The sequence below is a fragment of the Nylanderia fulva genome, unplaced genomic scaffold (assembly GCF_048542155.1).
Source record: "Nylanderia fulva isolate GAGA-0341 unplaced genomic scaffold, ASM4854215v1 Scaffold6, whole genome shotgun sequence".
Classification (NCBI taxonomy): Eukaryota; Metazoa; Arthropoda; class Insecta; order Hymenoptera; family Formicidae; genus Nylanderia; species Nylanderia fulva.
This window is the reverse complement of record NW_028190698.1, coordinates 1,493,619-1,509,330: the sequence shown is the minus strand read 5'-3', so window position 1 is coordinate 1,509,330 and position 15,712 is coordinate 1,493,619. Positions and strand designations below refer to the sequence as shown.

General features: G+C 31.5%; 2 protein-coding genes and 3 pseudogenes across 2 annotated transcripts; all 5 read right to left on the bottom strand.

The window, feature by feature from the left end:
• Positions 1-30: 30 nt before the first annotated feature.
• Positions 31-2,827, bottom strand: LOC114940080 (cytochrome P450 9e2 pseudogene; annotated as a pseudogene).
• A 36-nt stretch (positions 2,828-2,863) lies between these two features.
• LOC114940018 (cytochrome P450 9e2-like) lies at positions 2,864-6,062 on the bottom strand. Its single transcript, XM_029314498.2, has 2 exons — positions 4,261-6,062; positions 2,864-3,938 (listed from the first exon to the last, which is right to left on the bottom strand). The coding sequence occupies exons 1-2, from the start codon at positions 5,811-5,813 to the stop codon at positions 3,935-3,937; spliced, it is 1,557 nt and encodes a 518-aa protein (XP_029170331.2). The 5' UTR covers positions 5,814-6,062; the 3' UTR covers positions 2,864-3,934.
• Positions 6,063-6,139: 77 nt separating this feature from the next.
• On the bottom strand, positions 6,140-8,882 carry LOC114940029 (cytochrome P450 9e2-like). The gene is made up of 2 exons (XM_029314513.2): positions 7,146-8,882; positions 6,140-6,669 (listed from the first exon to the last, which is right to left on the bottom strand). Exons 1-2 carry the CDS (start codon positions 8,696-8,698, stop codon positions 6,666-6,668), a joined length of 1,557 nt encoding a protein of 518 aa, XP_029170346.1. The 5' UTR covers positions 8,699-8,882; the 3' UTR covers positions 6,140-6,665.
• A 1,010-nt stretch (positions 8,883-9,892) lies between these two features.
• Positions 9,893-11,443, bottom strand: LOC114940053 (cytochrome P450 9e2 pseudogene; annotated as a pseudogene).
• Positions 11,444-12,179: 736 nt separating this feature from the next.
• Positions 12,180-14,232, bottom strand: LOC114940062 (cytochrome P450 9e2 pseudogene; annotated as a pseudogene).
• Between the last annotated feature and the right edge of the window lie 1,480 nt (positions 14,233-15,712).

Sequence of the window (15,712 nt, the reverse complement as noted above, 5' to 3'; positions counted from 1 at the left end):
CATTAAAAAAATTATGAAGTTGCCTGTTAGTTTCATTTTCCCATGTATATTTATTGTCTGCGATTTTGAATATAGCATTAATCATTAACAATTAAACGAATAAAAGACTTTCATTTAAATCATAAATCAACGTTATAGGCCTTGTTACAATAATTTGCATTATCGCCGCGCGACATTGCTATTTTCCGACTCTACTAAACATCTTTATTAATGTATATAATATGTCTACATTTATATAATATAAAATAATTTTGTCTTCCAATTTTTTTATTTTCACAGCTGTCCTTCGGTTATCTGATAATTGAAGCACTTAATTATGATTAGGCATGTAGAATTTTTTCTTACAATTAGTAAACCGCTAAAACTTCCTTAACGACGTATTGAGAATCCGTCCTCTTTTTATTTTATGTCCTCTTTTATTTTATTTTAATATTTGAATTTTTTCAAACCGTTTCAAGTCTCAATGATACAGTAGATAAGGTAGCATAACTTTTGTCTTCGAAAAATCAAATCTGTTACTGATGCACATTTTCAAGTTTAATCCGAATGGCTACTAAGCATAGAAATTACACTAATTCCTTCTGTTTTTATCTAAGAAATCTCAGATTTGAATTTTTTGTCTCGGAAAATATGTAGCATCGTATTAAAGGCTATAAAACAGAATTCAGATTATCGTTCCCGCATTAAAAAGATATGATTTTCCACGAGGCATCTGTTATTGCAGCAACAAGTTTTCTTATTTTATATTACAAGGAAGACATGCGTTTTTCATATTTCTTTAGGTTTTCTTATTTTCTGTTCTGCTTTATCTGAAATTTGAATAATATTGGTACTACAGATATACAGTTTTACATTTAGAGTCTCTTTATTTTTATATCTAATAAAATTACTTTTATCTTATAACAAATATTAAATATTTATAAGATTAAATATTAAGAAAATTAGCAACTATTACAAATATTTAAAATATTTTTTAACAATAAGAGATTATTTTATTTTATATAATATTAATATAGTATTAATATTAATTTATTTATAACATCAAAATTATATAAAATATTTTTTTAAATACTGAATATAACTTAAGATTGCATATCATATATTTTGTATAACACTTGTTAAAAGTAATAAAACAAATAGAAAATGATTTTATTTTTATAAACATTGTAATAGTTATCAGTGAACAAAACAGCAGAAAATATTTTTTATACTGAAAACTAAGTCTTTTGTGAATTTTCAAAATAAAATTAAAATTATATTAAAGAAGTTTTTTTACATCTGCCGTGTTCCATCAATAGCAATAGTGTGACTGATATTTTTTCTTGGTGATACATTCAACCAAAAGCCGCCTTCGGGCAATATAACAAAGCCCGAATCTTTAGCAAATTTGAGTGGTATCGGCGTTTTTTCGCAAGTTTTTAGGTCACAACGTGCCAATAAATGAAACAGCAAAACTTTCGTCTCCGTTAAAGCGAATCTATTACCAATGCACATCCTGGGACCCAGTCCAAATGGAAGATAAGCTCCGGAATTCAGAGTCTTTTTTTTCCGCTCACCAAGAAATCGTTCAGGATCGAACTTTTCCGGTTCTTCAAAATACTGTGGATCATGATGAAGTCCATAAAACGGTAACCATATAGAATCTCCTTTTTTTATAGTAAAAGGCTTAGTTCCTGGTAGTGTCGGAGGCAATTCAACTTCTTTCACACATACTCTATCCATTGCTGCACCTGGCGGATACATTTTAAGAGCTTCGTTGATCACGGCATCCAAATATTCCATATTATTAACCATTTCATATGATGATTGTCCATTTGACTCTTCCAATCTCTTTTTGAAGCTTTTCTTGTATTTCCTGGTTCACTGCGAGCTCGTGCGCAACGAAGCACATTAACGCCGAAGTTGCCTCGAAACCACCGAAGAAGAAAACAAATGCTTGGGCTACCATATCTTCAATAGACAGTTCTTTTCCCTCCTTACCTCTAGATTCCATCATCAATTGCAGCATGTCCGGACAAACGATACCATTCTTATCCCTGGTTTTTATGGTAGTTTCTACAAGATCTCGAAAGAAATTTGCAATTTGTTCACGAACAATTCTTATTTTAAGAATTTTTGCCAACCAAGGCAAGATTCTATATATATATACGTTTTGATAAAGACGACACTATTCAAATTGGTTGCCTCTTTGCCGTAAACGTAGAATTTGTTCTCTGGATTTCTCATAGAATCAACACTGACGCCAAAGGCGCAAGTAGCTATAACATCATTTGTGTACCTCGTGAAGACGTTTTTTGTATCCATTACCCTCTTCTTTGCTGGTATTTGCATCAAGTAATTGCTAAATTCGGCGGCATAATTCGATATTAATTTAAACATATTTTTCATTTTACTGGACGTGAAAGCTGGAGTCAGTAAAGTTCGTACTTGCCGCCATTTTTCATCTTTAAGTTCAAAAAGATTATTACCGAATAATGGATCTTGATGTGCCTTGATAAGAGTGCGACGATTCGGGAACAGGTCGAAATTTTTCAGTGCGATAGATTTTATAAGATCGGGATCGCGGAGTACTATGAGCGGCCCGGTAATATCGAACATAGCGACATACTTTGCTTCAGGATGTAAATCATAAGTATTTTTTACAAGTTCAACTATCGATTGACGGCGGAAAATCATTGGTCCCATATTTCCTAATATTGGAAGTGGTGTTTTATATGGTATGCCGCATTTTTTGAAAGAATCTAATTTCTTAAAATAGTAATAATAAAGGCCTAGAGCACTTAATATCACTATCAAAGCGATTATATATACCATTTTGAAAGCACTTTATGATACTTTATATATATTATGTATATTCATAGGATTAAATTTAAACTAATTTTTGCACTTTATTACAAATAATTTTTTTGTTGTACAATTAATAACAAGAATGGTGTGCGAAAGTAATTTTGCGCATCGAGATTCGATCGTCGACTGATGGTTGCATCCGAGTGATCTTTCTCTTATAAATATTTGCATCACTTACGCAAGTTAACCCTAACACTTTGATAACTTAATCTTAGTTGTATTAATAGCGCAAAAAAGCTTTCACCACTGTCAACAGTTTGATAAAATATAATTTGACAAACATGAGTTTGATAAGATTAAATTAATATACAAAGTGAGTCAAATGTATGTTTTAAAAACATGTGAGTTTGTTCTTGGGTAAGAAAGAATAACAAATGTTTACATAAACATGGTCGGAAATTCTTTATTCTCAAAATTATGGATATAAATCAAATAATGATTTACTTAAACGTTTACAGTTGTTGTCGTTCTTTATAAGAAATAAAAAAAGAGTACAGAAATTTATTTAACAACTTTCTTTTCCTTTCTTTTATTGGATCGTGGTAACGTTTGTTTGTAAACAAATTGATTTGTGTCTATACAATGAAGCCCCATCACATTTCTCTTTTTTTTCAAACAAATGTGTCAGTTATGTAGAATTTGTGTTCAGACATGCATTCAAAATCGTCAATCATCAATCAAAGAACAACAATAAAACTGTAAACGTTCAAATAAATTATTATTTGATATTGCTGATTTACGTCCATTATTTTGATAACAAAGCATTTGTGATTATATGTTCATTTGAAGATTTGTTATTCTTTTTTATCCAAGAAAACATGCTCACAAATTTTTAAAACGTACTTTTGACTCACCCTGTATATTAAACTTCCTCTGTTATTTTTTATTTTTCATACGATACGTATGTTTAATTCGAATAGCTAATAAGCATTGAGGTAATACTCATTCTTTCTCTTTTCATCCAAGGAATTTTTCAGTTTTGATTTTCTCTATTTTCAGAATGTACGTGGCATTGTATTGAAAGTTATAAAATGTAATTCAGATGTTTTTCATATTTCTTCTTTTATTTTGTTGTTTCTTGTTTAGTTTATCTAAAATTTAAATAATATTGATAATATAGGTGCAAATGTACATTTAAAATCTTTTTATTCTCATATCTTTAAGATTATTTTTATTACTTGGATTTTAAATATATCTTTACATAGGGTAGCATATATTTTCTAAGCAAATTTTTAGTAACAAAAGAAGAATAAATTTTTTTTAAATTAATATCGGAAATATTTACCGAGTAACAAAACAGCAGAAAATAAATTCTTATATTAAAAAATTATTTATTTTTCAATTTTCAAGATGCAATTAAAATATACTCATAATATATATTAAATGTATTAAAAATTAATAATATTTTCTTACTGCTGACGTCTCTCATTGACAACATTGGTAGCAACAGTGCGATGAACATTTTTCCTCGGTAATACATTCAGCCAAAAGCCGCCTTCGGGCTTCATATTAAAGCCATCTTTAGCAATCTTGAGCGGTAACGGCGTTTTTTCGCAAGTTTCTAAATTGCAACGTGCTAATAGATGAAACAGCAGAACTTTCGTCTCCAATAAAGCGAATCTGTTACCGATGCACATCCTAGGACCTAGTCCGAAGGGAAGATAAGCTCCAGAGTTCAGACTCTGTTTCTTTCGCTCGCCAAGAAATCGTTCGGGATCGAACTTTTCCGGCTCTTTAAAATACTGCGGATCATGATGAAGTCCATAAACTGGTATCCATACAGCTCCTCCTTTCTTTATAGTAAAGGGTTTCATTCCAGGCAATGTCGGAGGTAACTCAAATTCTTTCACGCAAACTCTGTCCATTGCCACACCAATTGGATATCTTCTGAGAGTTTCGCTGATCACGGCATCCAAGTATTCCATGTTATTAACCATTTCGTATGGCGCTTCTCCATTTGATTCTTCCAAGACCTGATCGATTTCATATTGAAGATTTTTGTGTATTACCTGATTCACCGCGATTTCGTGAGCGGCGAAACACATTATCGTCGAAGTGCTATCGAAGCCGCCAAAGAAGAAACTGAATGCCTGGGACATCATATCTTCAATTGGCAGTTCCTTACCTTCCTTACCTCTAGATTCCATCAGGAGTTGCAGCATATCCGGGCGAACGATATTATTCTCATCCCTGGTTTTTATTGTAGTTTCTACGAGATTTTTAAAGAAATTTTCTATTTCTTCTCTAATAAGTCTTAATTTAAGAATTTCTGCCAACCAAGGTAAGAATCTGAATATGTATAGCTTTATAAGGAAGATACTACCAAAATTAGTAGCCTCTTTGCCGTAAATATAGAATTCGTTATTTGGGTTTTTCATTGAATCAACATTAATGCCAAAAGCACAAGTAGCTATTACGTCATTTGTATATCTAGTAAATGCGTTTTTTATATCCATTATCTTCTTGTCTGCTGGCAATTGTGTCAAGTAGTTACTAAATTCGGCGGCGTAATCCGACATCAATTTAAACATATTTTTCATCTTGCTCGACGTGAAAGCTGGACTCAGTAAAGGCCGGACTTGCTTCCATCTATCTCCTTTGAGAAAAAAAAGATTTCTGCCGAATAATGGATCTTGATGCTCCTCAATCATAGTGCGATGATCCGGGAATAGGTCGAAATTTTTCAATGTGATAGATTTAATAAGATCTGGATCACGAATCACTATGAGTGGATTTGTCATATCAAACATGCCGACGTACTTAGCCTTGGGATGGGAATCGTAAACATTCTTAACAAGATCAGCCATTGATTGACGACGGAAAGTTACTGTTCCCATATTTCCTAATATAGGAAGTGGCCTCTTATGCGGTATACCATGTTTCTTGAAAAAATTTAAATCCTTGAGAAAGTAATAATAGAACCCTAAAACTCCCACTATCACTGTCAAAGCAATTACATATATCATGTTGATATAAAAAAATTACTTTAAACTTGTATACATATTATTATGTTTACTCAGAATTTCTGAATAATTCACACTTTGTTGCAAATAACTTTTTTCTTTTATGCAATTGGTAGCGAAGATAGTGAGCGAAGGTAAGTTTACGAGTCGAGATTCGACGGTTGACTGACGCTCTCGTCGGAATGCTCTCTTTTATATACCTATATATTTGCATGCTATCATCGCTTATGAGCTTATGTAATAGAAGTGAACGGTAGTATCTCTACAATTTACAATCTCATTGTAGCAAGAATTATTGGCTTTGCTACTGTCAACATAATTTAACAAAATTTAGATAAATGTGTTAACATGACTTTATTATCTTTTACATTTTTAAATATATATTTGTGTTTTACAAATTGCTGACGTTTCAAAATGTTATTTATGTCAATCAACAAGTAATAAGTAGAAATATGACGAGATTATATGTTGTATTAATTATTTCTAATGATTTTGAACATAAATGTGTTCATCATTAATCATGCGACGATGAAACAAAAATGAAAGACTTTTTTATCATTAGATCTATTGTGACATTGCTAAATTGATTTGCATAATATATTGTTTAATATGATATAAAATAGTTTTGTGCATGATATTTTATTATTGCAGATTATTAATAACATTGAATATATAAAATTTCTTTGTTTTCAGAAAGTGAAAGCGTACTGAAATCTATAAAACAGAAATCAAATTATCGTTGTCGCATTCACAAAATATTGTTTTGCATGTGACATGTGAAGCAACAAGTCTTCTTATTTCAATCAAAATAGAAATATCCTTTACATTCTTCTTAGTTTTTTGTTGTTTTCTATTTTATCTGAAATTTAAATAAAATTGAAGATAGGTACATTTTCTAAAATTTATATTGGTTTATATGGTATTAAGATTATATTTCATTTTATTTTGTATCATTATTAAATTTATCTAAAATCTAAAATATCTGTAGGACTATTTTGTAGAGTTGTAGTTTTCATTATTAAATTATTAATATTAAATTGTAATTATTCATAAATAATTTATAATATGTTTTGATATTTCCATTATACAAAAATATACTTGAATACTAAATTATTATCTTAAGATTTCATATATATATATATATATATATATATATATATATATATATATTATGTTAAAACTTTAAAAAATAACAAATAAAAATAATTTTTAAAAACTTATTATTGCTATAGTGATCGCTTAACAAAACAGCAAAGAAATTTTTATACTGAAAAATTATTTACTTTTATGTTCTTAAGTAATAAAAAAAAATATATATTAATAATATTTTCTTACTGCTGACGTCTCTTATTGACAGCATTGGTAGCAACAGTGCGATGAACATTTTTCCTCGGTAATACATTCAGCCAGAAGCCGCCTTCGGGCTTCATATTAAAGCCATCTTTAGCAAGAATGAGCGGTAACGGTGTTTTTTCGCAAATTTCCAAATTGCAACGTGCCAGTAAATGAAACAGTAGAACTTTTGTCTCCATTAAAGCGAATCTGTTACCCATGCACATCCTAGGACCTAGTCCAAATGGAAGATAAGCTCCGGAGTTAAGAGTCTCTTTCTTACGTTCACCAAGAAATCGTTCGGGATCAAACTTTTCCGGCTCTTTAAAATACTGCGGATCATGATGAAGTCCATAAATCGGTATCCATACAGCTCCTCCTTTCTTTATAGTAAAGGGCTTCATTCCTGGCAATGTCGGGGGTAACTCAAATTCTTTCACGCATACTCTATCCATTAGCATAGCAACAGGATATCTTCTGAGAGCTTCGCTGATCACGGCATCCAAGTATTCCATGTTATTGACCATTTCGTACGGTGCTTCTCCATTTGATTCTTCCAAGACCTGATCGATTTCATGCTGAAGCTTTTTGTGTATTTCTTGATTCACCGCGATTTCGTGAGCAGCAAAACACATTAATGTCGAAGTGCTGTCGAAGCCGCCAAAGAAGAAACCAAATGCCTGGGACACCATATCTTCAATAGGCAGTCCCTTGCCATCTTTATCTCTAGATTCCATCATGAGTTGCAGCATGTCCGGGCGAACGATACCATTCTCATCTCTGGTTTTTATTGTAGTTTCTACGAGATTTTTAAAGAAATTTTCTATTTCTTCTCTAATAAGTCTTAATTTAAGAATTTCGGCCAACCAAGGTAAGCTTCTAAATATGCATAGCTTCATAAAGAGGATACCACCGAAAGTAGTAGCCTCTTTGCCGTAAATATAGAATTCGTTATTTGGGTTTTTCATTGAATCAACATTAATGCCAAAAGCACAAGTAGCTATTACGTCATTTGTGTATCTTGTAAAGGCGTTTTTTATATCCATTATCTTCTTGTCTGCTGGCAATTGTGTCAAGTAGTTACTAAATTCGGCGGCGTAATCCGACATCAATTTAAACATATTTTTCATCTTGCTCGACGTGAAAGCTGGACTCAGTAAAGGCCGGACTTGTCTCCATCTTTGTCCTTTGAGGAAAAAAAGATTTCTGCCGAATAATGGATCTTGATGCTCCTCGATTAAAGTGCGGTGATCCGGGAATAAATCGAAATTTTTTAGCGCGATAGATTTAATAAGATCAGGATCGCGAAGCATTACAACTGGATTTAACAAATCAAACATGCCGACGTACTTTGCATCAGGATGTAAATTATAAGTATTCTTGATATGATCAGGCATCGATATGCGACGAAAAATTGTTGCTCCCATATTCCCTATTATGGGAAGTGCCGTTTTATGAGGTATACCATGTCTTTTGTAAATATTTAAATCTTTAAAAAAATAATAATAGAACCCTAGAACGCCCGCTATCACTGTCAAAGCAATTACATATACCATGTTGATATAAAAAAATACTTTAAACTTATGTATATGTTTATTCAGAATATCAATTAAAATATATTGTCGCACTATATCGCAAATCACTTTTCCTTTTGTGCAATTAATAGCAAAGATAGTGAGCAAAGGTATCTTTACGCGTCGAGATTCGACGGTTGACTGACGCTCACGTCGGAATGCTCTCTTTTATATATCTATATATTTGCATGATATCATCGCTTATGAGCTTATGTAATAGAAGTGAACGGTAGTATCACTACAATTTACAATCTCATTGTAGCAAGAATTATTGGCTTCGCTACTGTCAACATAATTTAACAAAATTTAGATAAATGTGTTAACATGACTTTATTATCTTTTACATTTTTAAATATATATTTGTGTTTTACAAATTGCTGGCGATTCAAAATGTCACTCAACAAGTAATAAGTAGAAAGATAACTAGATTATATGTTATATTAATTATTTCTAATGATTTTGAACATAAATGTCTTTATCATTAATCATGCGACGATGAAACAAAAATGGAAGACTTTTGTATCATTAGATCTATTGTGACATTGCTAAATTGATTTGCATAATATATGATATAAAATAGTTTTGTGATATTCTATTATTGCAGATTGTTAATAACATTGAATATATGAAATTTCTCCGTTTCCAGAAAGTGAAAGTGTACTGAAGTCTATAAAACAGGAACCAAATTATCGTTGTCGCCTTCACAAAATATTGTTTTGCATGTGACATGTGAAGCAACAAGTCTTTTTATTTCAAAATCAAGATAGAAATATCCTTCACATTCCTCTTAGTTTTTTGTTATTTTCTATTTTATCTGAAATTTAAATAAAATAGAAGATATATACATTTTCTAAAATTATTATTAGTTTATATTAATTAAGATAATATTTTATTATATTTTGTACCATTAAATTTGTATAAAATCTAGAATATCTGTAGGACTATTTTATAGAGATGTAGTTATCATTATCAAATTATTAATATTAAATTGTAATTATTTATAAATAATTTATAATATATTTTGATATTTCCAATAACAAATAAAAATATTTTTTTAAAAATTATTGCCATAGTGATCGATTGACAAAACAACAAAGAAATTTTTATAATGAAAAATTGTTTATTTTTATGTCCTTAAGTAAGAATTGAAAATATATTAATTAAATTTTCTTACATTTAACCCGTTCCATTGACAATATCGGTAGCAATCGTGTGATAAGTATTTTTTCTTGGTGACACATTCAGCCAGAAGCCGCCTTCGGGCCTCATAATGAGGCCATCTTTAACAAATTTGAGTGATAAAGATGTTTTTTCGCAAGTTTTTAAATCACATCTTGCCAATAGATAAAACAGCAAAATTTTTGTCTCCATTAAAGCAAATCTATTACCAATGCACATTCTCGGACCTAATCCAAAAGGAAGATAAGCTCCGGAGTTAAGAGTCTCTTTCTTTCGTTCACCAAGAAACCGTTCGGGATCGAACTTTTCCGGCTCTTTAAAATATTGCGGATCACGATGAAGTCCATAAAACGGTATACATATAGCTTCACCTTTTTTTATGGTAAAGGGCTTCATTCCTGGCAATGCCGGAGGTAACTCAAATTCTTTCACACATACTCTGTCCATTACTGCAGCTGCCGGATACTTTCTGAGAGCTTCGTTGATCACGGCATCCAAATATTCCATATTATTAACTATCTCGTACTGTGCTTGTCCATTTGATTCTTCCAAGATTTCATCGATCTCATTTTGTAGTCTTTTTTGTATTTCCGGATTCACTGCGATCTCGTGAGCAAGAAAGCACATTAATGTCGAAGTGCTCTCAAAGCCACCAAAGAAGAAACCAAACGCCTGGGACACCATATCTTCAATAGATAGTTCTTGACCCTCCTTACCTCTAGATTCCATCATCAATTGTAGCATGTCCGGACGAACGATACCATTCTCATCTCTGGTTTTTATTGTGGTTTCTACGAGATCGCGATAGAAATTTGCAATTTGTTCACGAACAATTCTTAATTTTAAAATTTTTGCCAACCAAGGCAAGGTTCTATATATATACATTTTTATAAAAACAACACCATTGAAATTTGTCGCTTCTCTGCCGTAAACGTAAAATTTATTATTCGGATTTCTCATAGAATCAACAGCAATACCAAAAGCACAAGTAGCTATTACGTCACTTGTGTATCTCGTAAAGGCGTCCTTTATATCCACTATCTTCTTCTCTGCTGGCAATTGCGTCAAATAATTGCTAAAGTCGGCGGCGTAATCCGACATTAGTTTAAACATACTTTTCATCTTACTGGACGTAAAAGCTGGACTCAGCAAATGACGTACTTGCCGCCATCTTTCTCCTTTAAGTTCAAAAATATTTTTACCGCATAATGGCTCTTGATGTTCCGCGACGAGAGTACGACGGTCCGGGAACAGGTCGAAATTTTTCAGCGTGATCGATTTAATAAGATCGGGATCGCGGAGTACTATTAGCGGTCCGGTAATATCGAATACGCCGACATACTTGGCCTCAGGATGTAAATTATAAGTATTTTTTACAAGATCGTATATCGACTGACGACGAAAGATCGTTGGTCCCATATTTCCTAATATAGGAAGTGGTATTTTATGCGGTACACCATGTTTCTTGAAATAAATCAAATTTTCAAAGAAATAATAATAAAGGCCCAGAGCGCCAACGATCACTGTCAAAATGATTACGTATGCCATGTTGAAAAAAAATTTATTATATAACGATAGTAATATGCGGAAGTAACTTTCCGCGACGAGATTTGAGAGTCGACTGCCAGTTACAACGGAGTTATCTTCTTATTTATGTATGATATTGTTCACCCAAGATTAGACAATCATGGAATTTGAACGGAGTTACTTTTTTATTCATGTATGATATCGTTTACCCAAGATTAGACAACCATGGTATTTCGATAATGTTACCGCAAGTGTCGTAATAATACAAATTTATTGAAATTTCGACCCATCTGGCCAGTACAATTTAATTAGAAACACTACGTTTCGACCCTTAGATACGGGTCCTTTTCAAGTGTAACTGCACAATAAAATATACAATGATTAGGATATGAAACAATAAATTACAAAGTTGTTAACAAAGAAAATTAAAAATAATATACAAAAATGTAATGTACCTATCTAGATGTTAATTCGACAGCAGTAAAATTACTAATGTTAACGGAGACAAGTAAATCAATTAAAGTCAAACGTTTAAAAGCACAATAATATCAAAGTTCGACAATACAATTAACCTATTTAATTTTTTCGGGATAGTCGGGATAGGAACCTTCATTGAACTACAAATAATTTATAATATATTTTGATATTATTAATAACAAATAAAAATATTTTTAAAAAAATTATTGCCCTAGTGATCGATAACAAAACAACAAAGAAATTTTTATAATGAAAAATTGTTTATTTTTATGTTCTTAAGTAATAAATAAAATTATATTAATTAAATTTTTTTACATTTAACGCGTTCCATTGACAATATCGGTAGCAATCGTGTGATAAGTATTTTTTCTTGGTGACACATTCAGCCAGAAGCCGTCTTCGGGCCTCATAATGAGGCCATCTTTAACAAATTTGAGTGATAAAGATGTTTTTTTGCAAGTTTTTAAATCACATCTTGCCAATAGATAAAACAGCAAGACTTTTGTCTCCATTAAAGCAAATCTATTACCAATGCACATTCTCGGACCTAATCCGAAAGGAAGATAAGCTCCGGAGTTAAGAGTCTCTTTCTTTCGTTCACCAAGAAACCGTTCGGGATCGAACTTTTCCGGCTCTTCAAAATATTGCGGATCACGATGAAGTCCATAAAACGGTATACATATAGCTTCACCTTTTTTTATGGTAAAGGGCTTCATTCCTGGCAATGCCGGAGGTAACTCAAATTCTTTCACACATACTCTGTCCATTACTGCAGCTGCCGGATACTTTCTGAGAGCTTCGTTGATCACGGCATCCAAATATTCCATATTATTAACTATCTCGTACTGTGCTTGTCCATTTGATTCTTCCAAGATTTCATCGATCTCATTTTGTAGTCTTTTTTGTATTTCCGGATTCAGTGCGATCTCGTGAGCAAGGAAGCACATTAATGTCGAAGTGCTCTCAAAGCCACCAAAGAAAAAACCAAACGCTTGGGACACCATATCTTCAATAGATAGTTCTTGACCCTCCTTACCTCTAGATTCCATCATCAGTTGTAGCATGTCCGGACGAACGATACCATTCTCATCTCTGGTTTTTATTGTGGTTTCTACGAGATCTCGATAGAAATTTGCAATTTGTTCACGAACAATTCTTAATTTTAAAATTTTTGCCAACCAAGGCAAGGTTCTATATATATACATTTTTATAAAAACAACACCATTGAAATTTGTCGCTTCTCTGCCGTAAACGTAAAATTCATTATTCGGATTTCTCATAGAATCAACAGCAATACCAAAAGCACAAGTAGCTATTACGTCACTTGTGTATCTCGTAAAGGCGTCCTTTATATCCACTATCTTCTTCTCTGCTGGCAATTGCGTCAAATAATTGCTAAAGTCGGCGGCGTAATCCGACATTAGTTTAAACATACTTTTCATCTTACTGGACGAAAAAGCTGGACTCAGCAAATGACGTACTTGCCGCCATCTTTTTCCTTTAAGTTCAAAAATATTTTTACCGCATAATGGCTCTTGATGTTCCGCGACGAGAGTACGACGGTCCGGGAACAGGTCGAAATTTTTCAGCGTGATCGATTTAATAAGATCGGGATCGCGGAGTACTATTAGCGGTCCGGTAATATCGAATATGCCGACATACTTGGCCTCAGGATGTAAATTATAAGTATTTTTTACAAGATCGTATATCGACTGACGACGGAAGATCGTTGGTCCCATATTTCCGAATATTGGAAGTGGCCTGTGATGCGGTATGCCATGTTGCTTGAAAGAATTTGAATTCTTGAAGAAATAATAATAAAGACTTAGAGCATTTAGTATCACCGTCAAGACTATTTCGTACATAATGCTTGAAAAAAGAAATTACTTTATGAAACTAGTATTCACATATATTATATATTTTCAGGATTAAATTTAAATTAATTATTGCACTTTATTCCAAGTAACTTTTTTTATTATACAATTAATAACGCAAGGATGGTTTGCGAAAGTTACTTTGTGCGTCTAGATTCGATGGTCGACTAATGGTCACATTCGGTTATCTTTCTTTTATAGTTAAACATTTGCATCGCTTACGCAAGTTAACCTTAACATTTCGATAATTTAATCTCAATTAGTTTAATAATATGCAAAAGAGCTTTAGCCGCTGTCAATTATATATCCATAAAAAACTTATCTTTTTTAAAAAAAGGTAAAAAAAGGCGACAAGTTTATAGTAAAATGCTAATAAATCAATTAGTAATTACGCGATGATTGTAATATGCATATATGCATATATAACATTTGTAATATGCATATATGTAACATTTTTTTATAAAACTTTGACGCAAAAGATTTTATATATTCACAGAATAAAGTAATTCTTGATTTAAGTATATTTTTAAAAAGGTAAAAAAAGGCAACAAGTTTTTACGTGCTCATGTGAAAAGTGTTATACAAAAAAACAGTGTTTTTAAATTACTATAAAAAACTGCTCTAAAAAATAATGTCATTTGAATTTTATACAATATATTTTTATTGTACAAAATAATTAAATATTTCTAAAAAAAAATAATGATATCAAAAATTACGACAAATAAAAACATTTATACTATAAAATCTTTTATTATAATTATTTTATTAAACAATTTTTTTTATAGAAATATTTCACAAACAACAATTAATTAAACATATGACTCATATATTGTAACGCAGCAAATTATATAAAAAGATCAAATGGGACGAACGATTTATGATTGACAATAATATCTTTTTTTATGGATATCATTCTTTTTTGTAGTATATATTTATCTCTCCCTTCTCTCTCTATCATACATACATTTATATCCTGGAGTAACACAAGTTATAGATAGATAAATAGATAGATAAAGAGAGAGAGAGAGAGAGAGAGAGAGAGAGAGAGAGAGAGAGAGAGAGAGAGAGAGAGATACATAGCAGTTAGGTTAGCAGCTATATAAATAAATGTAATTATATTATAATAAATAAATAATTATATATTATAAAAGAAATTATATTATAATAAATGTAATTATATATCAATATACACATTAGTATATACATATATATATATATATATATATATCAATAATATACACATTAGACCTTTTTCTCTCTTTCTCTCTCTCTCTCTCTCTCTCTCTCTCTCTCCCCCCTCCCTCTATAAAAGTATTCTTTTCTGAATTTATCAGCCAAATTTATTTTTTCTCTTGGTCGTTTAATTACAACTAATATGTAACATGACATTGACAGGGAATAATGTAACCTACATACATGTTACATGTCATCAAATCTGACACACAACCTAACATCATGGATCATGGAGCGACATTAATATAATCTAGCGTTGACTGCTCGAACAGTACATTTTCACACACATGCACATTGAGAAGGTCGACGACGAATACCAAAATTTTCAATTTTATTATAAAGTCAAACTTTATTACTTCGTAATATCTCTGTATATATAATACGTAGAGCAAAAGTAAAGACAGTTTTCTAATACAAATTAAACCCAAGCTATCGATTAAGTCTATCGAGAATACGATCAGTTCAATCCTTGTATAAGATCTGATAATAAAAGATGCTGTCAAAAGTCCGACTCGCGTAAAGATACACGGAAATACCTCGCTACGATTTGGTGACTTGTCGCGAGACACTACCGTGTCTCTTGATTGTATAATTTGATAAAATTGAGATAATATACACTGGTCAAAAAAGTTATCGCAACACGTAATTAATATCAAAATTTCGCATAAATTTAAATAAGCGTATCTCCGCGAAAAATCATCGTTTT

Bases quoted from the DNA above. Each gene is read 5' to 3' on its own strand.
- LOC114940018 (XM_029314498.2), bottom strand. From the start codon at position 5,813: ATGATATATGTAATTGCTTTGACAGTGATAGTGGGAGTTTTAGGGTTC.
- LOC114940029 (XM_029314513.2), bottom strand. From the start codon at position 8,698: ATGGTATATGTAATTGCTTTGACAGTGATAGCGGGCGTTCTAGGGTTC.